The sequence below is a fragment of the Penicillium digitatum genome, chromosome 6 (genome assembly GCF_016767815.1).
Source record: "Penicillium digitatum chromosome 6, complete sequence".
NCBI classification, from domain to species: domain Eukaryota; kingdom Fungi; phylum Ascomycota; class Eurotiomycetes; order Eurotiales; family Aspergillaceae; genus Penicillium; species Penicillium digitatum.
In genome coordinates this window covers 1,804,644-1,831,396 of record NC_089389.1, presented here as the reverse complement: position 1 = coordinate 1,831,396, position 26,753 = coordinate 1,804,644, and the positions used below count along the sequence as shown (strand labels likewise).

The following is a 26,753-nucleotide window of genomic DNA, read 5'->3' as shown; positions in this document are numbered from 1 at the left end:
ATTCTGGAAGAGCAGTTGAAGCCGGAAACAAAGTGAAGATTGGGAGAATCTTTGTTGCTTCACAAAGCGCCGTCTTATACCAAAAGATCTCAGAATTATGGTGTCAGATTGATCACCCCATATCGAGCAATCGTGTTAACCTACAGCCTGTACCTGTGCCGCGTTCACTTGGCTGTACATTGCTGGTCATGACTTCGGATTTGGCTTCCTGTTCGATTCTGATTGACGTTGGTATCAGACCATGTTCCCCTCGGGGTGATTCCATTCCAAACCCCCCCCCCCCCCATGCTCATCAGGTTTCAAATACAGACCTTTCAAAAGTTCGCCTGATGACTTTGCGAAGACTCAATGAGAATCTGGTGAAACAAAAGCGAGAGAAACCAAAACAAAACCTCCAAGCAAGCACAGATGACACGGTGTTGAAGAGTGGAAAAATTTTGTGGATTCAACAAACATGGCTATGCAGACTTTGATCGCGCTGTACTGAATACCATTGAGTCAACTTAACTTCCTTGTGAGATTTGGTTAACTGGCTGTCTTGATTAGATGTAGATGAACACGAGGTCAGATAGGTGTTAGGTTGGTCCATGGGAGTGACCTCGGCAGCTTGAGGTTATTTCAACGACGTCTGTCTAACATCTCCAATCACATTTTTAGCTTCATCAAAAGACTACTTATAAGAACCTATGGACTTCATGTACTTAGTTAAGGAGTGAAAAGTTAATTGAACGAATATTTGCATGCGAAAGGGAGAAAAAAAAAGATCGTACAAATACTCCCGTACAATGTAGATGAAACCTGCAACAATACGACTCGCTTGCTGGAAAGACACCGAAATGCAGCAGAAACAAAAAGATCCTATGCAGCCACCCAAGCAAGAGTAAAAAAAAAAAAAAAATTAATGTAAAGCAATTATCATGGTAGTTTTTGTATGAACAAAAGCCAAATTCAGGTCTCAGATAAACAGACTGGTCTAGCTTGCCACAGCCAGCTGGGCGACAAGATCAGACGCCACATCGAGGAAGGGGTAAGGGCTGGTCACCTCCTTCTCCTTGTTCTTGAGGCGCTTGCTGATGGGATGCCATTCCGCGTCGCCGCTAGCGCGGATCACATTCTGGTAGCCATCGCATTTAAAATCAACCATGTAGTTGTTTTCTTCGAGTTGGTAAAGCTGGATGTCAAGGAAGACCCAGACACCGTAGGTAATGTGGGGCAGTCCACTCGGTCCATTTGCCGAGGAGGGCCCGCTCGTAAGCCCGCTGTCAGGCACGGAGGATTGGAGGTCTCTGCTCCTATCTTCTGTTGGGGCAGAGATCCCTGAGATGTTAAAGCGGCGGCGCAGTTCTTCGAGGTCGCTACGGCTATTGTAAACACTGGTGGAAGCGCCAGGGGCCTTGATTCCTTCTTTCAGCAGACGTGCACGGATAAACCATGGGTCCTTCGGAATGTAGTAGTCGGATGGGAGGTCGGGGTATTTGCTCTGCAAGGGTTTGGGTTTATCAGGTGAGGGGATGGTATCGGGGCCGGCATTGGTGCCTAGTAGGGGATGTAAGAATGAGCTCGAAACGGGTGAGAAGTGGAAGCATACCTGACTCCACGGGTTGAATGTCCCACAATCCACCCTGGGCAGCAATTGCCCGGTACAGATACAGCATGGCCTCATATGGCTGGTTTCGGGATCGAATACCAAACTGCCATTTGCGGCTCCGCTTTGGCTGTTTTTCGAGGGGTTGACCGGTTGGCGGCTCGAATCGCAATTTGTCCAAGTCGATGACACTGCGTGCGTGAGGCTTCAATGCACGGGTCGTGGCAGCCTGTTCTTCGGGAGACATGTCCCGATAGGCAGACCCATGTCCTTCGGGGTCAAGATGCGCGGCTTCTTGACGACGCTGCTCGAGCATTTCGTTGTGGGCTCTTCTGTCTCGATCACGTTGTTCCATGAGTTGGTCGTGAACATATGGCAGGCTTGTAGGGAGAATCCGGACGTGGCTAACACGGGGTTCTTCCTCGGATTCTGATTGCTGTAGATCCTCCGAGGCCCTCCGGTGCGATGCGCTAGCGGTCCTGTTCATGGTGGGGGCAGGGGACCCTTGATGACGAGGCGCAGGATTTCGATCTGCAGATGAAGGGGCAGCTCCTTTCTGGACATTTTGTGCCAGCAAATTATCTTCCGTCGGTGCTGTTGTTGTTAGCAGAGAGGTTAGTTTATGAAGTGGTCCATGTCTTACAATTGGTTTGCATCATCTCATTCTCCACGACAATAGAGAAGGCATCCTTGATCGCACTGGGTTCTGGGTGTCTCAATGCCTCTTCGATATCCTCGCGGCCATATCCCATGCTTCGTTCGAGCTTGGAAACTGCAATTCGATGGATTTTGTGCTGGACTGGTAGAGGCTTTGCCATGTCAAGCTTTGCAGAATCAACTTTCTTCGAGTCCGCTCCCGGGGCGATGAACTCCTCTCGCGGTGTTTCCAGGTACTGAGGGAGGTTTTTAGTGAACCATGGGTCCAATCTGATCTCAGGGATTGTAATGCGGTGGACAGGGTGAACTTGAAGCATTGCCCGGATCAAACGAGCTGCCCCAGATGAGATGTATCCGGGTATGTGAAAGGTGCCCGCTGCGATCTTCTTGAAAAGAGCTGGAATGTAGTCATCGTCAAAAGGCAATCGGCCAACCAACAACACATATAGAATCACACCACAACTCCATACGTCCACCTCCGGGCCGGCGTAGAGCTTTCCAGAGATGACCTCTGGGGCAGCGTAGTTCGGGCTACCGCAGCTGGTCTTGAGGAAGTTGCCGTCTGTCATAATATTACTTAACCCGAAGTCCGCAATCTTGACGTTCTTCTGGTTGTCGATGAGCAGGTTCTCGGGCTTCAAGTCACGGTGTACAATCTTGTGTCGGTGGCAGTATTCCACAGCGCAAATGATTTGTTGAAAGAATTTCCGGGCTTCGTCGTCACCACATCTTCCCTTCCTCACGAGATAATCGAACAATTCTCGTTCTGCGTACTCCAGCACCATTACAATATCGGACTTCGTCGCAATCACCGTATACCTAGAATACATTTTTGTCAGCTAACTGAAGACTCCCACTGCCTTTTGGATCGAGATCGTACAATTTAATGATATGAGGGTGTCGTAGCAATTGCAAATACTGGATTTCTCGTTCCACGCGCCCAACCATGTCTCGGGAGAGTAGCTTGCGTCGTGAGATAATCTTTAGGGCAACTTGACGTCCACTTGGCTGGTGAATGGCAAGTTTTACTTTTCCAAAGGAACCCTCCCCCAAGACCCTTATAGTCTGGTACTGGTCGAGGCGTTGCATATCTCGGGTAGTCGACGGTGACTGCACCGGGTCCTCGACTTTGCCGGTCGGCTTTGAGGGCGGGGGCATTGCCATGGCGGAGGGGTTGGAAGCGGGCCTCGCACGTTCACGCGGACAATCGCGGTCGGACGGGAGGGGGATAGCGAGGTCTTCCTCGTCGAATGCAGCGGCCATGTTCGGGAAGAGTGACAACGTGACGTGATTGATTTTCCAGACGGTTCAGCGGTCCGGGGCTGCTGACTGTACAGACCGCGGTTAGGGGCTTTTTTTTCTATTTTTTCTCTCGAAACATTTGCCCAGCGCCAATCAGTTGATCAGTCTCGACCATCCCCACAATAGAACCGAGAGTGGAGCTGGGCAGCTGTTTGTCGGTGGGGGAATGGAGGGGTAGATTTTCTTGTCAGGGGTAGCAGAAGTGAAGAAATCAAAAAAGGGAAGAGGATAGGTAATTTCGCATCAATTAAGACAAATAGGAAGGTCATTGAGATTCAGGAAAGCCAAGATTTTCAATCGTCGTTTTGGGACATCGATGCTCAGGCGGATTGCGGGAGTTCTAGACCTTACCTAAGCTAGTTCTTCCAGTCTATCGTGGGCACTGGGACATAAGATCTGGATGTTATTAAATCGCACATTCGTTATTACAGGTGAAACTTATATAGAGTCTGTAGAAATCAATTTTGAATTTCTTTTGTCTTTTTAAAATTACTGAACTCCTTCTGGATGTTCCTCTTGATCTCCTGTATCAGCCAAGATTTGTCGGTCAACATGGCAGAATCCTTTTTTTTTAAATACATTTCAATGCCCTAATGCAAGTTGATCTTATCCCAGATCAAAGGTTGGTCTGTGTAGATGACCATGTCGTATATGACTAGTAAACTAGCTAGAGCTAAGAAAATAAAAGCTTTTTTTTTTATATTTAAGACCAAAGTATCTTCGCCAAGCTCCGAGAGAAGCCGTATCACGCAGTGGGTCAACAAGACCCTTAAAAATACCGCGGCTTAAAGTCAATTAATCGAGATGGTTCATGGATTTTTATCAAAGATATATTGACACAATTAATTTGCCTTCTTGGAACCCAGGCCGACTATTCCGTATGGTGTACGGAGTATATACAACATATGGTCGAATGTGTAGATCTAACGTGCCGGCTGTCCCAGTATGCTTTAGTGCAAAACTAGCCGGGCTGTGCAACACAGCCTCTAATTTTTGAGCTTTTCGGAACCGAGAGATCTTTTTGCGTCGTAGAGAGTGGATTTCATCAAGCGTGATGCAGGATGTTCATTCTACAATACTTAAAGAGCCGAGAACATGGAATTTTCTTCGAGCAAAAGAGACATTGTGGGTACCTAGATCTACATATTAAATTGTGTGGCTTTGGAAGTACATCAGGAGTATGTGCATTGAGTCATACTGCGGCTTAGAGCGATCAAGCGGGGTGTCGGGGTCCCAAAACGGATTAGCGTCAAGTCGGGGACCCCAAAGAGGAATGGTGGACTGAGAGAGACAGAGCATACATAGAATCAACGGCTGCCTCAAGTCTGAGGTTCTTCACCTTCCCCGGAAGCCAGTTCTTGTTCTTCTCCACGACCTCCTTTTCCTAGTTTTCTACTGCATCAGGATTATTAGCCTTGGCCTAACGAAACGACCTCGACTTTCTTTGATTTGCGTTCTATCCTTTCATACAAAATAGATACCCCTAGTGATACCCACTCTACGTTTGATTTTTCAATGGCTTTTGTTGCGGAACAATTTTTCCTGGATATGGATGCGACAACCCTCAATGGATGGGTTGACTTCGATCAATTCCTCGATCTCCCTCCAGGCTACGACGACCAATCGACTGCCACCACTGTCTCACCTCAGGACCTGGCTCTGCCTTTTGAAGCAGATGGGATGTTCCCTTCCCCCTCTGAATTCTTGCAATCCTCCATGCAATCTTCCTTCGAAATGACGAATTGTGATCTCCCACAAGAGGAGCTCATGGGAATGGATGGAAGTTTCATGCAGGGGCCAGCTGCTCCTTTGTTCGACGATGCTGCATTCTTGGGATACAACCCATACGACAGCAGAAATTCATTTCGAAACTTGGTTGAGGCGCAGGCCGCCTCCGACCCGCGTGTTGCTACTATCAAGGAGAAGCGCCGTGAGGCGGCGATTGCGCTGCACCTGCAGCGCCTTTGTGTTGCGACTGCTCTTGACTTGGATATGTCCTCAGACTCCAACACTAGCTTCTCATCCCCAAGCTGGTCCGAGTACGTTCGTGGGAGCACCTCTCCGCGTCCCAGCCCAGAGAACATGTCTGTCTCCGAGGCACCCCCTCCAGGAGGTATGGAGTTGGTTCTTGACTTGAATATGAACGCTGCAACCAACGTGCCTAAGAAACAGAAGCCCCGCTCTCAGGCACAGAAGGAGAACTACATCAAGGCTCGGAAGTACGGTGCTTGTGAGAAGCACAAGAAGCAGCACAAGCGAGTAAGTTCTTCATTCACACGAACATTTGAGCACACTAACGTGCGAAATAGTGCAACTGTTTGGAGAAGGCTGCTGCTCGTGCCTCTGCCAATGATGTTACGATGGACGCCGCTCTCCAAGAACAGCCGCGGCAACCGATGCTCCAAGTTCCAGTTCCAGAGGCACGTTACTTGGACTCGCCAGGCCACGGCACGTCATTCAACCCACCTCAAGCGCTTCAAACACTTAAGACGATCAGGAAACCACCAAGCAGCTCGTCTCGGGTCGATCCATCAATGGGACTGCCTGTCGCGGCACCAAGCGCCAAACAGATCATCAAGACGAACACTCAAAATAGCACACCGCAAGGACGCGACATTATTCAACTACTCTCTGGCAAGCCAGATGTCAAGAGCACGTCGAGTCAAGACAGCATTCTACCTCCCAACGGAAAAACTGCAAAGGGGCAGGCTGCAGGACATGGAAATCTTCAATCTGGCCAGAACATCGCAAACCACTCATCTGCAAGACACGAAAAACTCTACACACAAGAGAGTTTCTCAAAGAAGACAGGAAATAGACAGCCTCCTGTTCTATGCAGTTCAAGTACATCTCGGCCGGGTCACGCAGCTGGGGTGCCAGATGGCAGCTCGAGTTTGCGCTGGTGCGCTTCGGCCTCGTCGATTGATGTTATATCTTCAGAGAGAACCAACGTCAAGGCGACATCCTCGGTGAACTATCCACCTACGGGCGTCTGCCATACTTCACGTCTGGATGTGCATCGAACGAGGCCCCCCCGTACCATGGAATTGTCCGTGGTGCCAGGTACTGTTGCGGGCAACCTTGGAATGCGCTTTTCCACTTCGCTCGCGTGCAACTCAGGAATCCAGGTACCTGGACCAGATCACAGGAAAGCTCCAGAGGGACTTTCCAAACAGCTGGCAATACTCTCTGGCTTGCATTCGGTGTCAAAGGATCTACTGGTCTCGCCAGCTCGGCGTGGATTACCAGGTTTCTTTGGAAACGAATTATCGGATACTCTCAAGAATCTGCCATTGCAGATCAGCAGAAACGGTTTCCTTGCTCCGTCCGTTGTTGAAAGCTTTGGATGCCTGCTTTCCAGTACTGCCTCGGCATTTGCTGGTGCCTGGCAATCATCGTTGTCTCTGGCCTCTGGGTTCGAGGCCGTGGTCTACAAATGTTTGTCTCGATTTGGCCGCCATATCGCGTCTGCGAAGAAGGGCTCATATCTGGGCATTCTGCAGGACGCTAAGTGCCTATGAATGAATTTTGTTTTTCTTATGGAATTAGCGCGATCGCGCTCGGTACTGGATGGATCGACTCGCGATGATTGGCTGAGTTGTCTCTGAACCATACTCACCTCGCAATGGGCATACATTGGTGGCATCCTATTGTTATATTGCAACGATCTTTTGTACCAAATTTAAGAAGAACTCACTTGCATTTCATTTTCACCAAAGTTTGTGTATTCAGTCGCTACAGCAAAGTACTTCAACCCTCCAGAACTAGACATACATTAATGCCGAACTACATACAAGCCGAAATATAGCCAAGACAAAAATTCCATTCAAAGTTCCGACTGTCTCAAGATTCATGTCTCTTTATCTACCCTTTGTCAGGCCATAGGAGCCTTGTGCAGATTCAGCCTGCTGCCATTTAAGGCATCGCTTTCCTTCATGGGCCTCACTGAGGGGTTTCAATGTGCATTACAATGCAAAGTAGTTCGATATCGTGCAGTCCTAATGATCAGACTATTGCGATTATTTCCGAAAACGACCTAAATCTTGAACATTTCTGATATCAGTTTTAAATTACATCTTTTCCCCGTCCCCAGTCCTAAATCTCCCTGATCCCGCGCCAGCCAACCCCTTTTGTTCTGCCCTTGTTCCAATCACCACACGCACTTTGCTTCCACCCCAAAACAATGAACACCCCACCCCTGTTGCGAATCAAAACAGTTACGGGGTATTTCCTCCAGGATGACCCCATTACTGATCCCGATACTTTCGACTACGTAAGAGAGTCCATTGTCAGCTAAAGCCATCAACCAATTTTCTGATGATTTACAAAGGTAAAATCAAACTTCGGACTCATCGAAAAACACTACGACGAGCACCTCGGGGTGGAACAGACTGACAGCCAGTGGCGGCGCTTTGACACCCACATTCAACGGCTGAACGCCAGCGAGACCAAAAAGCTCAAAGTTCTCTTCCTCGGACGCCACGGCGAGGGCGTCCACAACGTTGCCGAGCGCAAGTATGGCACCCAGAAGTGGAATGTAAGTGTTTGAGCATTTCCTCCATGAACCAAACTAAACCAAATCTCTAGGATTACTGGTCTCTGCAAGATGGAGACGAGAACGGCAACTGGGTCGATGCTCGTCTTACTGAACAGGGCAGATACCAAGCAAACGTTGCACATGCAGCTTGGGAGCAGCAGATCGAGGCTGGCATCCCGTCACCGCAGTCCTACTACGTGAGCCCCCTGAACCGGTGCCTTGAAACGGCGCAGATCACGTTTCAAGGACTTCCGATCCCTGACACGGCCCCTTTTAAGCCGACCATTAAAGAGGTATGTTTGATGTCCACGAGATAATATACAATGTCTAACCTGACTAGCTCCTCCGTGAAACGATGGGTCAGCACACCTGTGACCGTCGCTCAGTGGCTTCGGAAATCGCTAAAGAGTATCCGGAGTACCGATTTGAAGCAGAATTCTCCGAGGAAGACAAGTTGTGGAATGCCAAGGTCCGCGAGTCAAACAAGCATCGCAATGATCGCCTTCGCTGTCTTCTGAATGATGTATTTGCTCACGATGATCACACATACATTTCGTTAACGGCGCACTCAGGTGTGATCACTAGCATTCTGGAAGTTGTGGGCCATCGCCGCTTTGCCTTGGCGACTGGTGCAGTGATTCCTGTGCTCGTTTCGGTGGAAAAGGGGTCCCAGTCGCAGCCAGAGTCACAGTCATTGTAGAGCTCGCATGGTTCAGAAGTCAATTTCAACGACCGCAATATGTTTATATCCGAATTGACTGCCGGGGGTTGATAAACGTTTGAAGGTTAGAAGAGCTCAATGGTTCGATACCCAAGAAATTGATTCAGTATTGTACATGAGTCGCTCTTACCCAAGAAAGATGAGAGCAACTTCTCACAAATGCAATTGTCGCCTCCAATCGGCTAATGAAAAACCACTGTCCACGTGAAAGATCTAGATATAAATAATACAAACGCCAAAGCATCGATTACCAGCTGTAATACTGGTTCTGCGCAGAGATCTTGCGATCCGGCAGTTGTGTCCAGAGCTGAGACCTGCGCTCCCGCTGGGCCTTAGCCTCCCGGTCCTCCCACTCCCGGATACGAGTCTTCTCTTCCTTCAGCAGGACTGAAATGCTTGTGGTAGGCGGACGCATACGGTTGATCTGACCACGGGCGCGATGATCCATCTCATATCCATAGGGACCACGGTTGACCCAGGCTTCTTGGATGTAGATGTCAGTGGGGTTGGCAATCTTCTGTCGCTCGCCAGTCTTCAGTGTGACAGTGATAGGTTTCGATGGCTCGGAGTTAGAGGCCCCAAGGCCCATGCCGGCACGGACAATGGCGACGTTCTTTGCGTGTTCCAGGTGTTCCAGTACGTCCTTAGCGGCCTTTTTGTTGCTGAAGCGCATCTGGAGGATGGCCTCGTCGATATTCTTGCCGGCGATTTGGCGGGCCAGAGGACCCAGCTTCTTCAGTGACGTCTTGATCCAGTGAGATTTAGAAAGCGATTCGCGCTCTGTGCGCTTAATTTGCACCTTCGTCGGCACACGGCCGCGTTTCCGGACCTCGCGGACGGCCATCTTCCTCTCCCATCGTAGCTGGGCTTTAGGGTCGGGTCCCAGTCCCACTTGCAGGCGACTCAAGTCGCGGTCCTCCAGCTTTCCGGAGATGCCTTCTTTTGGTTGTTCCCCCGTTGGCCGGGATGGCATGGGACCGGTTGTTGGTGAAGTGAAGTCTGATCCGAAGATGGAGGTTCCTAGACCACCTTCTTCCTTCTTAGGGGCCGAGGGTCGGTGGGCGACTTTGGGTTTCTGGCTAGATCCCCCCAAAAATATGTTCTTCAAGGAAGAAAACAAACCGGTCGGCTTTTTGGTTTCGCCATCGTTCAAAGCGTAACGGATGGCCGTGGAGGTCAATGTTCGGCGAGGGACGAAGGAAATGGTGCGGACAGCTAAAGCTGGGAAGTGATTCAGTAGAGATTACAAGCATATGATGCATGAACATAACATACCTGTCTGAACCAATTGCCCTGAGCGATAGACCATTGTGGCTGTTGGGATGTTGTTGTCAGAAGTCAACGTCGGGAAAAAAGGTGGAAAGTTCCCTGCATTTGTGGTCTGTGCGTGATACCGCAGCCTGAGGCACCCTGAATTTGATCAATCACAATCGCTTCAAGAGATGCGACTTGTGACTGCACGAGTCTATATAAAAAAAAAATGACAGAATTATCTACAGATGGAGACGATATCGCACGTTTTAATGGTCATGTTTGCATCTTATTCTCACGACATTATTGTTTCTTCTTCCCAACCATCTCCACAGTATCCACTAGCCCTCATCTTTCCCTCTTTGCGTTCTTCTCGCTCTTTTTCGTCTTCGCTCACCTCTTTCTTCACTTCCCAGGCCACCAGCCTCTCATTCCTACCCGTTTTCCAACACCTAAGATATCCGAGATTCCAGTTTAACCTCTCGATTAAACGGCTCTCGTTCCTTTCAGGCATTCCTTTTGGTCCTTGGCCACCCGCCAAAAGCCGCCGCGCAAGTGCAAATCTACGTCATTTGCAGGAACAACATCGACATCTGGATACGACTAGTTGATGCAGGAATGGAAGTGTTGAGGTACACCAAGACTGCCGTATGATCTAGACCTCTGCTTGAAAAGCATCTGGGCATCCATTACGACAATTGCCGGCATCCCGTCGTTCTTTCCAAAGCTCTATCCAAACATGGACATCAATTCGCTTCTTTCGCCGGACTCGAATCCCAAGTCTGGGAACTCCACAACCGTCCCTGGTCATACGTCGAACAATGCACCGGTCACCTCTGCAGGGCCATCCCCCCACAAAGCTATCGAGAGAGCTCGGACTGGCTCCAGACGAAAGGGCAAGACATCTTCGCCTCTTGCACAGCAGGTGTACGTTTCTACCAGAGAATCTTCGCCAGGACCCAGCGGAGGAAATGGGACTTCTCCGACTGAAGTAACCTCAAGACAACCTTCCACGCCCGGAATGGACACTTTGGCGGATCTCGCCTCGATGCAGCACCACCAACCGCAACGTCCAAAGCCAACAAGCATGCTCCGGAGTACTGAATCCTACGAGCACCAGTTATCCCCATCTACTATTCACCCACACGTCAACTCTGTCACTCACAACACCCCAACCTCTCGGATGTCGTTTGAGATCGCCATGTCAGATGGGCGCGACGGCCCCGCGAATAGAACCTATGCCGCGACTTCGCTCGACCCGGATGCGCAACGATTGGCGACCGAACTTTTTCAACAGATCTCGGTCAACCCCCACACGCATGACGCGCACGTGCGATTTATCGGATTGCTGCATGCAGGATTTGTCAACCATGTCTACCCACCGAATAACCCAGATGTCCACGGTGACCCGCGACGCTATGACCTACTCAACGATTTGCAAACGGCGCGTGAAGAAATGGACAAACTTTTTGCCATGGGAGAAGATCTTTGGGCTGAATGGATTCAGGACGAGAGTATGTTAGCTCAAGATGTCGACGGGCGCATTGCTGTTTTAGAGCTCTGCCAGCGATCTGTCGAAGAGGAGTTTGGCAGTACAAAGTTATGGAATATCTACGGCGAATGGGTGCTTTATCTTTACAATTCTGCTCATGGCGAAGCCAGTTCTCAATGGACCGAAGAGGATCGCATGGTGGGGCGTGAGGTGTTCACATGGGACTCGGTCGTGGAGGTGTGGCAGCGCGGTGCAGACGCTACAAAATGGAGAATCAACAACAGCCACTTGGTCTGGGATCGCCTCTTAGACCTCTATGCTCAGGACATTGCTCGCGCACCTTCCCAGGAAAAGATCAACCATCTCCATGGACTTTATGGCCATCGTCTGCAAACCCCCCACGCCACCTGGGACCAGACGTTCCAGAAGTTTTCAAGTTTCATTTCAACTTATTTTAACAGCAAGTATGAGGACATCATGTCTGAAACTGTCGCCCGCGCAGCTGAGCCAAAGGCTCTCTACAACGCACGGGAGGACTTTGAACACCGCCTGGCTAAAGCGCAAGAGTCTGGCGATCGTAGTCTCGAATGGACAGCTTACTCCGAGTATATTGATTGGGAATTGACGCGCAATCGCCGAAAACGAGGAGATTTCAGCTTCGACTTGGTGAATGCCATCTACCAGCGCGCCGTTCTTCACTTCCCAACCGATGTTTCGCTTTGGGAAGACTATGTCATGTTTCTGATCGGCGAATCTCTTCATCGCCGCGCCTCTACCACGACAATCTCAACCCTAGACCGTGCCACACGTCATTGTCCATGGTCTGGAAACCTGTGGTCCCAATATCTTCTGAGCTCGGAAAGAGAGAGCCAGTCGTTCAACAAGATTGCGAGTATCAAGCACAAAGCGACTAGCACTGGACTGCTTGATGCCGGTGGTTTGGAGGAAGTCTTGAAGGTTCATGTCACCTGGTGCAGTTACCTTCGTCGACGCGCCTTTCTATCTGACTCAACCGACGAAGATCTTGATGTCGCGGAAGTTGGAATTCGCTCAGCAATTGAGAGCGTGCAAGAACTGGGCGAAAAGAAGTACGGCCCAGCGTATCAGGGCGATCCTCTCTTCCGTCTGGAACGAATTTACATCCGTTTCCTCAGCGAAAGCGGCAGCTGGGATAGCGCACGAGAGACTTTCAAGGGCTTAGTGGCTCGCCGTGGTAGTAGCTATGACTTCTGGCTCGCCTACTACGAATGGGAGTTGATTTGCTGGAGCAAATTTGTGCAGGGCGAGGCAACAGTCGACGCTGCACGCCGAACTCCCAACCCGAGCTTTGCTACTGCTGTGCTCAAACAAGCGATCAAGAGAACAGATCTGGACTGGCCTGAGAAGATCGTCCAGACATACATTACACATTGCGAGGACTATGAAGACTCAGATGAGCTTCAGCTGGCCGTGATTGAGACCCGGAAAGCAATGCGAGCTGTCACTGTCCGGAAAGAGAGGGAAGCGCGAGAGGCAGCTGCAGCACAACAGCAACAGCAGTGGGAGGCCGCAGCGAAGGCAGTCCCTTCACCTGAAAAGAGAAAACGTGAAGACGTAAAGGACGAGATGCCGGAAACCAAAAAGGTCCGCACTGAGGAGGCACTGGCGGAGGTTCCCGCTCCTCCTCCACGGGACCGAGAGAATGCGACTGTTATCGTCACGAACTTGCCTAAAGGTGCCACTGAGCGTCAGGTTCGCCAATTCTTCCGTCATGTGAGTGCCTTATCCCGATTACAACCGGGACGACTTAGCTGACCAGACAGATCGGTACCATCAACTCTTTCAAAATGCTCCGTCGAGACGAGAAAAACTCCGAAGTTGCGGTCATCGAATTCGAAACCAAGGAAGACGCCCTTGCTGCTCTCACTCGCGACCAAAAGCACTTCAAAGACACTGATAATGTCGTCGACGTGCAAATTGGGTCACAAACAACACTTTGGATCACCAATTACCCGCCGACTGCGGACGAGGACTACCTCCGCAACCTCTTCAGCAAGGCAAGTTCTTCACCCTAGTCTTGGTGACATCGCTAACTTCAGCAGTATGGCGAAGTACTCGAAGTTCGAATGCCATCTCTCAAGTTTGACACTTCCAGACGCTTCTGCTACTTGCAGATGGATACCTCCAGTGCTGCCCACCATGCGACAGAGCTTCATGGAATGCGATTCGAAGATGGTACGAGGCTCAGTGTCAAGATATCCGATCCTGGACAAAAAACAGCCCGCAGTGGTCCCAGATACGAAGGACGAGAAATTTATGTTTCCAACGTTGCTTGGGACGCTAGTGAAAAAGATCTGAAAGAACTGTTTTCCAAATTCGGTGACATTGAAAAGGCCTTGATTGAGAGAAAGATTAATGGTGGCAGCAAGGGATTCGGCTTTGTTACTTTCGCCACCAAGGAAGCTGCCAAGGATGCCGTCGCTATGAATGAATATGTGTTCAGGTCTCGTCCTCTGCGTGTTGAAATTGCTACCACCGACACTCGACGTGGAAACCAAGTCGTCATCTCTCGAGTTGCATCACACCCGGCGGACTACGGTGTCCGCGGTCTTGAAGTTCCGGTTGGCGAGCATTCACAGCGCACACTTGCTTTGATGAACGTCCCCGATACCGTCAATCAAGCCCGCATTCGGACCCTTGTCGAACCATATGGCCGTTTAGTCGCGATCAATTTGCGCCCAGAACATCAAGGTGCTATTGTGGAATATGTCGATATTCAAGATGCCGGCAAAGCTGCGTTAGCGCTCGAAGGGAAGGAGATCACTGCTGGACGCCCGCTCCATATCGGCACAGTTCGAGAGATGATGAATTCGCAACCGGAAATCAAAAAGGACCGGGGGCAATCCGTCAAGCAGGAAAACAAAACAAAGAAGCCGAACCTGCAACCAACTGGGCCGATTAGACGCCCGCAGCAACCTGGAGCTCGAAAGAGTGGTCTTGGGATGAAGCGACAGATCGCACCTCCTGGTCAGCAACCATCTGCCGCCAATCCGGCCAGTGACAAAATGGACACGACGCCTGACGGCGAGAGCAAACCGAAAAAAAGCAATGACGATTTCCGCGCAATGCTTCACCAAAAGCGTCCGGAATGAAGTACAAGTGCAATGACCGTGACAATCTTTGGCGCAACTATCTTTCTACAGCATGTATTCGGCTGGCGTTTTTCTGTTTTCTGGTGGTCATCTTGACGCTTTTGGATCCGTATGGACTCCTTCGGGTCGGTCTCTTGCATCATGATCTCTTTTGTTTCTGGCACATGCTATCGTGTACATTATGACTGTATCTTGCTCTTAGTTCTAATGATGATGTCTGTTCTAAAGGGCTGTCCCAAGAGACATTGCCCCCGATGATTTGATGATATCCATCGTCGAATAGTAATATGGATTCTCTATACTAGCACGGTATTGCATCTAATTAGTCACAGCCCATGATTTATTTTACCATATCCATTGTCCGTGCAGGCGGGTGATTGGATTAGTTAGAGGTCGCGATAATGCAGTGCGCGCATTGACGTCAATCGGCTTGGCCTATGACCTTGATTGATTGCGGGGAAACAACATTTCGGATGGATTGCACAGCGCGATTTATTGCGACCAAGCGATAGAACCCTTTCAATCCCTCATTCCCTCACATTCCCTTATTCCCTTAAACTCCTGAAGACTCCAGTCGCGTGACCCCCTCAGGTGGTCCTCTTTTATCTGACCCGATTAGCCCACGGGTCTACAATTGGACATTCATCCCCTTCACTTGCCCGCATCGTTTCTATTTTCTGCGTCTTACTTGGCATTTATTGAGACCTCCAAATAGCACTGCTCTACACTCAATGTGCAGAGCTGGCAGCAAATCTTGTGAATCTCCCACACCATCGCATCCCCGCAGCGATGGACTTCCACCTAGTGCCTCGCGGTACCGATCGGAACTACACAGGATTCCTCACAAAGACAATCGTTTACATCGGGACACTAGTGGTACTTCTGGCCTGTAGGCAGCTTTCAGCGCCCAGCTAGCCATCCAAGCTTACTGACAATATCTCCCAGCATTTGGCTTGACCATATCCTCCATTGTCATTCCAAAATGGGTTAGCTACCATAGTGACAAGGTCCGATTCTCATCCCCTTCCGAAAAGCCCCACTAACATGTTGAACATCTAGCCCGACAATCACTATTCCTATGGCCTTCACCGCCGCTGCTCCTCTCTCACCGATACCTGTGAGAGCTTCCCACAACGCGAAGATTGCCATGGCGAAGACCGATACTTTTGCTCCATGTGGCGCTCCGTCGGGTTCTTGGTATCCTTTGCAGTCGTTCTGCAGGGCATAGGCATAGTCACCTACCTAGTCATCTTGAGTGGCGGGAAACGGCTGCGCGAAAATGGGTGGAGTGTTCTTAGTTTGACAGTTGGATTGTCTGCCATTGTGCAGGCAGCCGGCATGTCGATAGTGGTGGGTTGACAACATGACTAAAAACACCGGGTCGAAGATGGCTTGTTCTAATGATTTGACTTACAGGCATTTCTATTCGATAACGAGGACCGGTTCTTCGTCGGCTGGAAACTTGACCAGTCCTGGATCCTTTGCACTATCAGTTGGTGTCTCAGCGTCTTCTGCGCCGGCGCGGTTATTGTGGCTGCTAAGGTCTTACCCTCTGAAGGTGGGTATGAGCTGATTCCTGATCATGATGAACTTCAAGTCACTTGATGCGGTGCCTTGTGTCGCATTTCATGGCACCTGGACGAATCACGTGTTGCGCAAACAGACGAAGAGACCTGTAGACCTATCTAGGTATCATGAGTCCTTGACGACTTCTCATAATTCTGCTATTTACGTGGTTACAGATCGTTGAGGCTTTTCTATCTTTTGATCTCGTGCTTTGGCGTTGGGGCTGTATACACCTTTGATCGTTCCGGGCTATGGTAGGGGCAACTAATATGGATCATAAGAAATATTTCTCTGAGGGCAGTTTTTTTTTATATCTACAGCTACATTCAGTTTATCGTGGATCGAAATCAACACTTGGTGGAACTTCTTTGTGACTTTACACAAGACCATCCGTGAGATTCTCAGACAACATAGAGATAGGTAGAAAAATGCCAAGTGCCGTAGTTAGAAGTCCCATCATTCATCCCACGCCGTACCTTTTTCTCCGATAGGCTGAGTCGGCCTACCAGACAATTGCTTTCCCATTCAATCCCTCCGTGGCCGGAATTTGTGGCCGCAGCGCCTGACCATAGTCACCCCCGTTCGGCGTGCGAAGCAGAGTGTGAATGTGGAATTTTTTCGGCTCCTCGTTGCTCAAAAACACCCCGGAGTGGTGGTCAAATTCAACCAGAATCACCGGATTCTGAATGCGGTAATAGAAGGGATCCTCATCGCCATACCCTCCAATCCAACAAAAGTACGTCTCCGCTTCGTGCGCGCGCACCTGGTCAATCTTCATGGCCCGCGATTTAGCGGGCAGATAAAGCAGATACTGCTCCAGGATGCCATACAGGAGATCTTTCTGGACCGCATCAAAATTTGACGCTAGAATGCCCTCATACGGCACCTCACGGTTGTCACGGTATGCACCGCACAGGTGGCGCTGGTCGTCCTTATTCCAGCGACCGGGCGGCATGGCCGGATCCTTCATTTGGACAAAGACACGAGCGGAAGCCTTTCGCTCTGTCGAGAGCGACTGCATCAACTGCAACCCGAGCTTCTCCTCGATCTGCATGATGCGCGTGCCGGCATGCGGGCCAGCGTCGATCTCATTTGGCTCTGCACCAGTGAACCACGGCGACGCGATAATTTGCTCTTTGTAGAGAAAGATGTTCAGACAGAGATGGTGGCCGTAGAATGACCAGCCCCAGGGGCGGGTGGTTGATGGACGGCCGAAGAGGACGAAGTTGTAGGAGAATTCGTTCATCACTGCGGGCGACTTGACTAGCTCGCCGAGGAAGTGGTTGATGCGCATTGCACTAACGGCTTTCGCATAGCCTTCTGGTGAGAGGGTTGTCTTCAGGATATTCATCACTGCATCCCGGGTCGTGGCGTTGACTTCATCGAGCCGGATGCCCTTGTCCGCGAGCAGGAACTCGGGATTTGACCATGTGCGCCACTGTGGGGAGTCGATGTGGTAGTTGATGGCTTCTTTTTGCTTGTTGTCTAGCAGAGCAGTTAACGACTCTGTTGCATTGACAATTTGTTGCATTGGGATGTCTTCTTCTTGTATTGTGAACAGACCCGGACGGACGGTTCCTATAGCTGTTAGCAGAATTCCAGTTTTGTAGTATCCTTTTTTATATGGTTCATACCATCCGTTGTCACGCCTTTGAATGGCTCCTGTAGTAGCTCTAACCAATGCATATACAGCGCATACAGCCATGGTGGCTGCTGTCCGGTCTTAAACTCGTTCGCGTACTCATGCGCATCCTGCTGGCACATCACCTGGAAGCGCGGGAGGCTAAGGTCGGGCAGGTACTGGCGGTACTCGCCTGTAACCTTTTCGACTGCCTTGGTCATAGTGTAGAATTCTAATAGAAAGAAACAAATCAAAGAGAAAAGAAGAAAAGTCCAAATTTGATTTCAAGTTGAGACCCCACATTGGTGGTAGCCTTCCCCACGAATGTGGGGATGGGAAATTCCTTATCCGCACCGCCATGTTGGGGCTTTTGACCAACCCGGTCAGGTCGGAAAGACGTGTACATTTGTATTAGCTGAAGATATCTGTTGGATGTCCTAATTACGTGTATCACTTTTGGGCGTGTAGGAGATGTATAGTAAAGTCCATTTTACAACTTAGGCCCCTCGTCGCTTTTTCCGGCCATCTCTCTCTGAAACTGACCAGGAAGACAGTTTTTTTTTTTCTAAAAAGACGCCTGAAAAGTCGAACTAAAAAAGACTTCCCAAGACAGCACACAATGCAGATATAATTTTCACAGAACCAAGAGGAATGGATACTTTCCGAACTTCGATTTTTTGTTTACCCGGATGTTAGATTCGATGGAGATGGCCATAGGAAAGTAAAGTCCTTTGAGATACTGGATTGATGCAGAGTACAGCAACCGGCTTCAACTTATGTCCTCGGGCCTATCTATTCTTTAAGGACTCGGATATTCCGAGGGATTCTTCGTTCCAGGGCTTCCCTCACTTGTGCATCTGAAGACACCGAGATTGGATGATGGGATCATTGGTCTATACTAGTTAGACAGTACAGCATACACAGCTCCAAGACGCCAGAGCATGAGTAGCCCCAAGTGGAGTTGGCGACTCAACATTCACTCTTAGCCGATTGTATGTAACAGCTTATCATGAATTACCAGAAACTGAAAGTCGTGTAGGAAAGAACCTCCCTCGGGAGACAAAAACTGGGAAATCTCGACAATCACCCTGGGACCCCGGTCATTTCCCAGTCACGTGGAATGGGAGTCGGACCGGGATTTCCGGCCGGACATAATGCTCGTTGAAGGCTGTAAGCGCAACGATCATCATCGTTATATCAAGTGAGACCCACGGGGAAGTGTTTGGATGATGCCAAATCCCCGATATCAGACCGAGCAGCATGAAGTCAATCAGCCAGTCGCTAAGCGTACCAAACGGCCGCGTGCGACTCAAGCTTGTGACAGATGCAGGCTGAAAAAGTACAAGTGCAATGAGCACTATCCGTGTTTGCATTGTAGCAGTGAGTGATCAGATTACAGTAGGATCACATCGTCTCTGACACTTACAGAAAGCGGCCTGGATTGCGTGTATCAGGGAACGTACAGAGAGCGTGCAATTAGCCGGACGGCAGAGTAGGTCGATCGTGTCGCGTATCTACTGTGCGTGCTAATACCCCATAGTTATGTTATCGATCTGGAGAAGAAAGTGGAAGAGCTGACCGCGAAGCTTCGTGATGCAGAGGCTAAAACTTCCCGTGGAGATCCCATCCCACCAGCGGAAACGCTCTGCCCTATGCGTAATGTTTCCACGCCACTAGAGGTGGTAAAGATCCCCGAGACCCGGAGAGAATCTGACGGAATGCCCAAGAACGAGATGAACGAGTTCATCAACACCGTTGGCATTGAATCCCATGGGAGTGCGTCCTCGGTGGTCATCAGCGACAATCTGAAGAAAAGGCGTGAACCCAAAGGCCCCAAAAAATGCTGCCCTCCGGCAGCTGACTCCTCGATAACCCCGACGCTCACTAATCCAGAATCATCCCCTGCATCCGCTGTTGGGCCGGGACAGATGCTGTCCATCGAACGGTCAAACTACTATTTCGACCAGGCTCATGTCTTTATGAATGGATACTTTGAGAGCATTCACTTCGTCCATCCATTTGTTGACAAGGAGGACTTCTTTGCGCGCGCTAATGACCTTTGGTTCAATCGGTCACGCACGCCTGAGCCGAGTTTTATCGCGCTGTACCTCAGCGTTCTCTCGCTTGGGTCCCTGGTGCGTGTTTGGGATGAAGGGACCCTAGCCGGGTTGGGTCGCTTTGAATGGAGCCGAAAGCTGTTTGAGGAAGCACAGGTGTACCTGAACAACCTACGCTTTTCGAACGATCTTGAAACCGTTCAGTGTCTTTATATGATGGTGTGTGGGGGTATTTCCAGATAAGAGATCGCACGCTAACTTGAGGAGGCCAAAGTTTGTCAAAATGAACTCAATCCAAATCGTGAGTCGTTCCTCGAATTTCAGTTCAAATGCTAACCTTACAGTGGCCTATATGTATCTTGGCCTCGCAGTGAGGACCTGTCTTTCGGCCGGCTTTAATCGGGAGATTCCGTGTCCAGAAGATACCACGCAGCGTTCCGATTGGATCTCAAAGACTTGGTGGTAAGCCCAAAGCGCGTGTTTCAACATAACTTCAACGTTCTAATGAGGTAACAGGGGTCTGTTCTCTTTGGAAATGTAAGCACACCGCACATCAAAATGGGTGATAAGTGCTGATCAGGTAGTGAGATGAGCTTTTCGGTTGGACGACCAGACTCCCTTGGAATGGATGAATATCACAATCGCAAGATTCCACCACGCGATGATTCCGAATTTGCCATCATCCCATGGATGATTGATTTTGCGCAGATCATTCGACAAATCTCTGTCCAGATCTACCATTCTCGCATCTCATTACCGGACAAGTTACAACTTGCTCTACAGATCGAAATGGAAATGGATCGGTGGTTAGCGAGGCTTCCAGAGATGATCAAACCTGATGTTGGAGGATATCGACTTGGCCGTAGTGCCCTGCGCGACCCGAAGTGGGCACGAAGACAACAGCTCGTGTTGGGAATTAGTGAGTAATCCCTGGGGACTGGTGGACTACTGACTAACGGGTGTAGGGTATTACAATGTCAGGATGTTGCTCTTCCGGCCTTTCTTAAGCCGCTTAACACGCAAAGCACAACATCCTCCAACCGATTTGGACCAAACTTTTGACAAATGTTTGGACGCCGCCATAAGGTCTCTCCAAGTGCTTCATGACCTTTACCGAGTTCACACCTTTTTCCGCTGCTGGTATGTTTCTTCCCTGGGGTTTGCTGCCTTGACTCACTCTTTAGGTGGTATAACACAACCTACGTAATGCTCGCTACATCGACCCTTCTTCTTCCAATGTCTCGGCTGGGCATGTGTGCTGAAACCATTCCTTTGTTGCGATCGGTGGAAATGGGTGTGGAGATCTTGGAAGCCATGGACGAGTCTGTAATAGCACAAAAGTCGGTTGAGATTATCAGGCAGTACCTAAGAGACTTCCGAGAACCTGAAGCATCACAGCTACCTGGAGAGGGTGAAGCTCCCCTATCTGAGACGGGCCAAGCATTTGAAGTTCCAGTATGTATTCTCATCCGGTTATTTTGTTTTCCCCCTAGGATTTACTGACCACTCAGGAATGGGCTTATGGTTTTGGCTTGCCGGATTATTCTTTCGAGGGAATTGCTCGGCTGTTTCACGATCTTGGAGAGTTCCCAATATTGAATGAATGATTTTATACATCCAGAGCTTTCCAACCCGTATACCTTTGCACCAGTGCTATCTGGATGCTTTGAAATCTATTTCATCTCCCAAGATCTTTAACGGATTGTAACGTCTGACATCTCCGGATGCTCTGCCCATGCAGCCTCAACTTCTTTGACCACCGAAGCTGTGGTTAGTCCGAGTCCCTGAGCAGTGATGCGCTGAATGTGATGGGTAGACCTGCGCCTGAGCCCCCGGAAAGACCGAGCAATGAGCCCTCGGCACAGCCGATGGGGTTTTGATTTTAAAAAATTAGTAATTTTAGATCTCATCGAACCTCGAACCAAGTGAGAATCAAAGAAGAATGTTCTGACACACCATCCAGAACGAACTATGGACCTTCTCGTGGACACTCGCTTTTTAAAGCAAATGGGCCCACAGTGTTGAGTCTCGCACACTCATCTTAGTCGTAACAAAATGATATTGAACCTGTCTCAACGTTGCGTATCTCCGTTCGTACTCATCGCTCCAAATGCTCGATCGCATGGACTTCGTATTTCCAACGACCTACAAGGTATTCACAGGTCGACTGTGTACAATATTCCAGCAGGTTTTATCATCGAGGAATCCAGTATGAGCGGTGACTGTCATATCGAAGATCAGAATTGGACTTTTCCCGCCCTGGAAGGACACGAAGGATGGAGTAAAACCCCTATGTCAAACAGCTAAACAGTCAAACGGGACTTTTGTAGAATGTAAACACAAAGCTTTATAGTTCGAACTATGAAAATGGTGGTCTCTATCATAGACGAAGAGCTTTAGTAATCTGATCTGTTTGGCTCATGTTGATACTCAGGTCTATGATAAATCTACAATTCTCCATTTCATATCAAAAGACAACCAATGACTATACAAGACATGCCGGAGTTGTCCCTCTACGAGATCTATTACGGACGATTTTTCTGTGTGCAAGAGGAAGCTTACAATATTGAAGTCCAATGAATTCACGGTCTATACCCTTATTTATTTGATCACTCAAGGGAAGCACTACTGAGGCGGCATTTTTCGTTCATTTTGGCCGGGGACTTTGTACCCAACCTATATAGCCTTGCTACATTCAAGGAAACTTTTGACGTGCCAATTCTGGATTATGCAGAGGCAGAAAAAGACAGTTGGAAGTCCTATCGGAATTATGGAGTGACTCTACAACTATGTGACGATATGAACTAGCCGAAGTTGAACTGTCAAGCATACAGCATAGTTATGTCTTGTATATTTACCTGAAGAGGTTTGGTAGTTGCAGAGCATTTGTTTTGGCTTTTGTGACAACTCTCTTGTTAATCTTCAAGCTCTAGGGTCAGAAAATCCCAAAAATCAGATGAGGATTTCATAATCTTTAGAGAAGAAAAAAAGCCCTTAAGCTGAAAAAAGGTAGTTGTCTCTCGTGCACATACAGCATGGTCTCTGTCTCTTTTATTCAAGGAAAGAAAGGGCATGTGCTCCACCTGGTAGCATCCAGTACATTCACCATGAAAAGACGAAAAGGATACTAGATCAAACCGAGTAGATCAACGAAAAAGAACCTAAGAAATGGAAAGGATAAAAAAGTCCCCAAAAGGCAAAGCCCCCAACCAGATGGCCCGCCATACCCAACCCCAAAACTCCTTAGAAAACCACAGTCTGATTCATTTAACAGGAGTGATTCCGCCGCTTAGTTCCAGCTGCGGAAAATCACACTAGCCCGCGAAACTGTCGGACTGAGACATTCCAGCCATGAGACATCATGACCCGCACTCGCTGTATCTGGTACCCTTCTTGCGCATACAACCAATATCACCAATCACGGGTTTCTCGGTTTATTCATGCTGCTATCGATCTGCCCACAGCTCGTGCTGTCCCGACCATCCCCAAATTTTGCATACAAACGAGCCACTCTTGGATCGGAATGTGAAGGATGCGAAGTAGACGAGCTGCGACTTAGTGAGCCCGGGGATGACGGCGCCGAAGACCCGGGTGTTTCTGCAGATGCAGCTGTGAGGTTCGCCGTTGCTCTAGCTGCGGCAGCTGCAGCTGCAGGGTTGCAGTGTGCACAGACAAAGATGTTGAAGCCGCAGCCGTTGCAACCGAGGCAAATTGCTCCTCTGGGAATCACGTTAGTGTTGGGATATGGAACGACTGGGGCTGGTATGTATACCTCGGGGCATTCCCTGCGCAACCTTTGCATGTAACTACCGTCCGCCCTCCGATGCAGGATATGTGCTCCGGATCAAGGTTGAACAAGAACTGAGTGAGACTGGCCATTGTAATAGATGTAGAGGTATACAGAAGGGAAATAACTGGAAGGTAAATGGTGCAGTTGCGGAGGAGAGTAAAGTATGGTTAGATTCCACCTTGTACAATGTGCAGGCTTGGTGGTAATCTTCTCGCAGCCTCTTGCTTTCTCTCGGGGGGAAAGGTTGTCAGCGAAGAATAGCCAATGTGTTGTGAAGCCCGAAAGAGAAGTTGGGAACAAAGGATGACAACAGTATAGGACAAGGTCTAAAGCTAGAAATTGTAGAAGAAGAAACGGATTTCTTATACAAGAAAAATATCATCAGTGCCACCAACAAAGTTCCCGAGAGTTTCCAAGTGTCACATATGCGATATGCACCACGGAGCGTGGAATTGATGACGGGAATCAGGATTGAGTCTACTGGGATGATCAGCAGGACAGAGAAAGGGACGGTGATAGGATAGTTAACCGGGCACATGATGTGGATATTTCATTTACATACCTGGGGGCCATTTTAATCGAATCCTTCGGTTTTTTTCCGACAAAAAAGAAAAATAACAGCTCTAACGTGAGAAGGGAACGCCACAGAAACCGTTCTGGACTTAGCTGAGTTGTCAACCCCCGCTGCCTAGGTGCTTGTGCCTGTCAAGCCAAGGCATGCTGCGGAAATGCAGGGTTGATGAAACAGGAGCTGGTGGGGAATTCTGGTGCTTTTCGATCCACACAACTGGTCTTGCGTCGTTCATACACTTTGTAAAGGGTTCATTCGCTGGTCATTCTGTGAAAAGGGTTTTAAGCAGAAAATCTGCAGTGAAACCAAGATGCCACCAAATTGGCAAATCAAAGTCCATCCAGCGTAAGGCAAGCAGTCGTTCATGTGCAGCGGATAAGATGTCCCAGGAGCATGGCAGCCATCTTGTGACACAACACATCTTGACCGTGTAAACTAGTATACCATTATCCTTGTGGGTCAGGACTGTTAACATGGCCACGAGTGTGGGATGTAATCCTCCAACCACGGATAGCTGCATTGAACCATGCGACCATGATCTGATCTCCGAGAAGAATAGATGATACGGGCAATTCTGGGTGTCTTTTCGATTAAAATTTTTTCCTCTTGTGGTGGATCTCTCTCGTCAGCTCTTGTCGTGTTTTCCTGTTGAGATGATCTTTCCATCTCAACCAAATGAGATAAAGTACCATGCATGGAAGTTGGAATTGATAGTCCGATGCTCACCCAGTTCGTTTAACATTTACCAGATCAGGAGCGGTGTTCAAGGGCTTCTACGGAATACGCTCTTCAAGCGTATCCACCGTAAGCAGTAAGAGAAACGCACTGGTGACAATCTCGTGCAGGGATCAAATCGATGGAATGATCTCCATGATCTTTATGATCCGCATATCACATGCCAATATTGGAATAATTGCCTCATAAGCTCAATCTCCGATAAACACCGGAGAAGAGGGGATCCATCTGGCAATTGCATGTGCCAACATAAAGAAACCCCAAAAGAAAAGCCACCTACAGTTGAGGTAAAAAGAAAGCCCTGTGAGTGGTGTGAGCTGCCAATAAGCAGAAAGAAGCAGAAATCAAAATTTGGACTTTACAGCCAATCGCATGTGTTCAGACACCGGAAGCCCGAAGCGCCGTGGATGTGACACTTAGCCTCAAGCAGGTAACCGTGGAGGGGGGCTACATGGACAGGGGCAGTGAAGAGGGCTAGAACCCCCCCCCCCCCCCCCCCCCCTTTAACCATTTTCATCCCAGTCAACATTGCAAGGATTCCTTGCAACCGTTTTGACATTGCCATTCATTGTATGATACCTGAAACGCTTCTGCAGATTGGTCACCTGCAGACTGGATGTTCAAATGACACGCATTTACGAACAGTTTGAATAAATCCACTCATCTCGGAATTCGCATGGATGTGGCCATCGGCCAAAGATGTAACCTGAAGACGAGTTCAAGTAGAAGTAACGGGTATGCGCGTCATCAGCGGGGCTGTAGATTCGTAAACTAAAGAAATCAGCCTCCCACTGCTCATACTGTACGGAGTTTGGAACCAACACAGCTCAGCTAGGTGCTTCAAGCTTGGGCTCGTTCGACCAGTTCGCTGTTGGGGGGGGGTAGGCCTGCAGCCAGCCACTTCCAATCACACGCTAGGCTGGGATTCGAAGTCCAAAATTTGAACCTGGGCTGGAGTCGAAGCTTCGCATGGGCGGCAAGTTGCACCAATCATTACAACGGAGAAGTTTCCATCGATGTCTCAAAAATGCTATCTGAGACTTCCATTGGTCATCTTGGCATCAGAACATTTGTAATCGCCTTTCATCGCAAGTGTCACGGTTGAATCCCGAGGAGGCCGATGAAGAAAATCAAAAAAAAAACGAAATTACGAGGTTGCACGTAAATAGAAAAAGGGCGACTCAATTGCAAGTCAGCTGATATGAACCTATGGGATACCTGCAGCCCGGTTCCCATTGTCGCCGCAAGAGACAAGTCTTGGCGGTTTTTTTTTTTTTCCTGGCCTGTGGGAATCTTCTTGGCCATTTCTATCTTGAGAATGAAATGACACTCTTCTTTTGGCTAGTTTTTTTGAATGCAACGTTGTATACATGAAAGGTCGAGCAGCACTGTACAGCATCAGGTGTTGGCTGATCTCCGAAATTCGGCACTTAAAGATCCCTCAAGCAAAAATTGAACTCACATGCCAGGGAAAGGCTGAACTTCGGCGACAGTGGAATGATATCACGGTGCATTTTAAAACGAGGCCACCCAAGAATGCCCAAAACCGGTACCTGATAGTGAAAGGCTGTAGCCCTAGAGACCACGAGGTACACAGTTGGTAGAATTACATGACGTGGGGTCAAAAGTAAAAAGATTGTCATTCTCCATTACGATCTGCATAGCTATCACACGGAAAAGAATAAGGCGCTACGTGGCGTTCCATCCTAGAGTCACCGTATTTGACTCAGCTAATGG

General features: G+C 49.1%; 9 protein-coding genes across 9 annotated transcripts; 5 read left to right on the top strand and 4 right to left on the bottom strand.

Annotated features, from left to right (window-relative positions):
* Positions 1 to 973: 973 nt before the first annotated feature.
* Positions 974 to 3,505, bottom strand: Pdw03_5660 (Carbon catabolite derepressing protein kinase Snf1, putative; the record flags this gene model as incomplete). The annotated part of the gene is made up of 4 exons (XM_014682653.1): positions 974 to 1,536; positions 1,589 to 2,179; positions 2,229 to 3,061; positions 3,123 to 3,505. The coding sequence occupies 4 exons, from the start codon at positions 3,503 to 3,505 to the stop codon at positions 974 to 976; spliced, it is 2,370 nt and encodes a 789-aa protein (XP_014538139.1).
* A 1,554-nt stretch (positions 3,506 to 5,059) lies between these two features.
* On the top strand, positions 5,060 to 7,065 carry Pdw03_5659 (uncharacterized protein; the record flags this gene model as incomplete). The annotated part of the gene is made up of 4 exons (XM_066101121.1): positions 5,060 to 5,583; positions 5,642 to 5,657; positions 5,711 to 5,803; positions 5,854 to 7,065. The coding sequence occupies 4 exons, from the start codon at positions 5,060 to 5,062 to the stop codon at positions 7,063 to 7,065; spliced, it is 1,845 nt and encodes a 614-aa protein (XP_065958061.1).
* A 662-nt stretch (positions 7,066 to 7,727) lies between these two features.
* Positions 7,728 to 8,659, top strand: Pdw03_5658 (Histidine phosphatase superfamily, clade-1; the record flags this gene model as incomplete). The annotated part of the gene is made up of 5 exons (XM_066101120.1): positions 7,728 to 7,817; positions 7,875 to 8,081; positions 8,132 to 8,374; positions 8,422 to 8,604; positions 8,654 to 8,659. The coding sequence occupies 5 exons, from the start codon at positions 7,728 to 7,730 to the stop codon at positions 8,657 to 8,659; spliced, it is 729 nt and encodes a 242-aa protein (XP_065958060.1).
* Positions 8,660 to 9,049: 390 nt separating this feature from the next.
* Positions 9,050 to 10,111, bottom strand: Pdw03_5657 (mitochondrial 54S ribosomal protein uL22m; the record flags this gene model as incomplete). The annotated part of the gene is made up of 2 exons (XM_014682649.1): positions 9,050 to 10,023; positions 10,078 to 10,111. 2 exons carry the CDS (start codon positions 10,109 to 10,111, stop codon positions 9,050 to 9,052), a joined length of 1,008 nt encoding a protein of 335 aa, XP_014538135.1.
* Positions 10,112 to 10,792: 681 nt separating this feature from the next.
* Pdw03_5656 (RNA-processing protein, HAT helix) lies at positions 10,793 to 14,676 on the top strand (the record flags this gene model as incomplete). Its single annotated transcript, XM_014682648.2, has 3 exons — positions 10,793 to 13,297; positions 13,348 to 13,581; positions 13,627 to 14,676. 3 exons carry the CDS (start codon positions 10,793 to 10,795, stop codon positions 14,674 to 14,676), a joined length of 3,789 nt encoding a protein of 1,262 aa, XP_014538134.2.
* A 789-nt stretch (positions 14,677 to 15,465) lies between these two features.
* Pdw03_5655 (RNA-binding protein) lies at positions 15,466 to 16,500 on the top strand (the record flags this gene model as incomplete). Its single annotated transcript, XM_066101119.1, has 6 exons — positions 15,466 to 15,565; positions 15,622 to 15,683; positions 15,736 to 16,026; positions 16,093 to 16,272; positions 16,340 to 16,365; positions 16,419 to 16,500. 6 exons carry the CDS (start codon positions 15,466 to 15,468, stop codon positions 16,498 to 16,500), a joined length of 741 nt encoding a protein of 246 aa, XP_065958059.1.
* A 244-nt stretch (positions 16,501 to 16,744) lies between these two features.
* On the bottom strand, positions 16,745 to 18,084 carry Pdw03_5654 (uncharacterized protein; the record flags this gene model as incomplete). The annotated part of the gene is made up of 2 exons (XM_014682645.1): positions 16,745 to 17,820; positions 17,877 to 18,084. 2 exons carry the CDS (start codon positions 18,082 to 18,084, stop codon positions 16,745 to 16,747), a joined length of 1,284 nt encoding a protein of 427 aa, XP_014538131.1.
* Positions 18,085 to 19,092: 1,008 nt separating this feature from the next.
* Pdw03_5653 (Zn(2)-C6 fungal-type DNA-binding domain) lies at positions 19,093 to 21,527 on the top strand (the record flags this gene model as incomplete). The annotated part of the gene is made up of 10 exons (XM_066101118.1): positions 19,093 to 19,243; positions 19,292 to 19,355; positions 19,404 to 20,139; positions 20,188 to 20,221; positions 20,265 to 20,382; positions 20,437 to 20,457; positions 20,505 to 20,839; positions 20,886 to 21,060; positions 21,105 to 21,375; positions 21,432 to 21,527. The coding sequence occupies 10 exons, from the start codon at positions 19,093 to 19,095 to the stop codon at positions 21,525 to 21,527; spliced, it is 2,001 nt and encodes a 666-aa protein (XP_065958058.1).
* Positions 21,528 to 23,366: 1,839 nt separating this feature from the next.
* On the bottom strand, positions 23,367 to 23,702 carry Pdw03_5652 (uncharacterized protein; the record flags this gene model as incomplete). Its single annotated transcript, XM_066101117.1, has 3 exons — positions 23,367 to 23,517; positions 23,594 to 23,639; positions 23,693 to 23,702. 3 exons carry the CDS (start codon positions 23,700 to 23,702, stop codon positions 23,367 to 23,369), a joined length of 207 nt encoding a protein of 68 aa, XP_065958057.1.
* Positions 23,703 to 26,753: the final 3,051 nt, after the last annotated feature.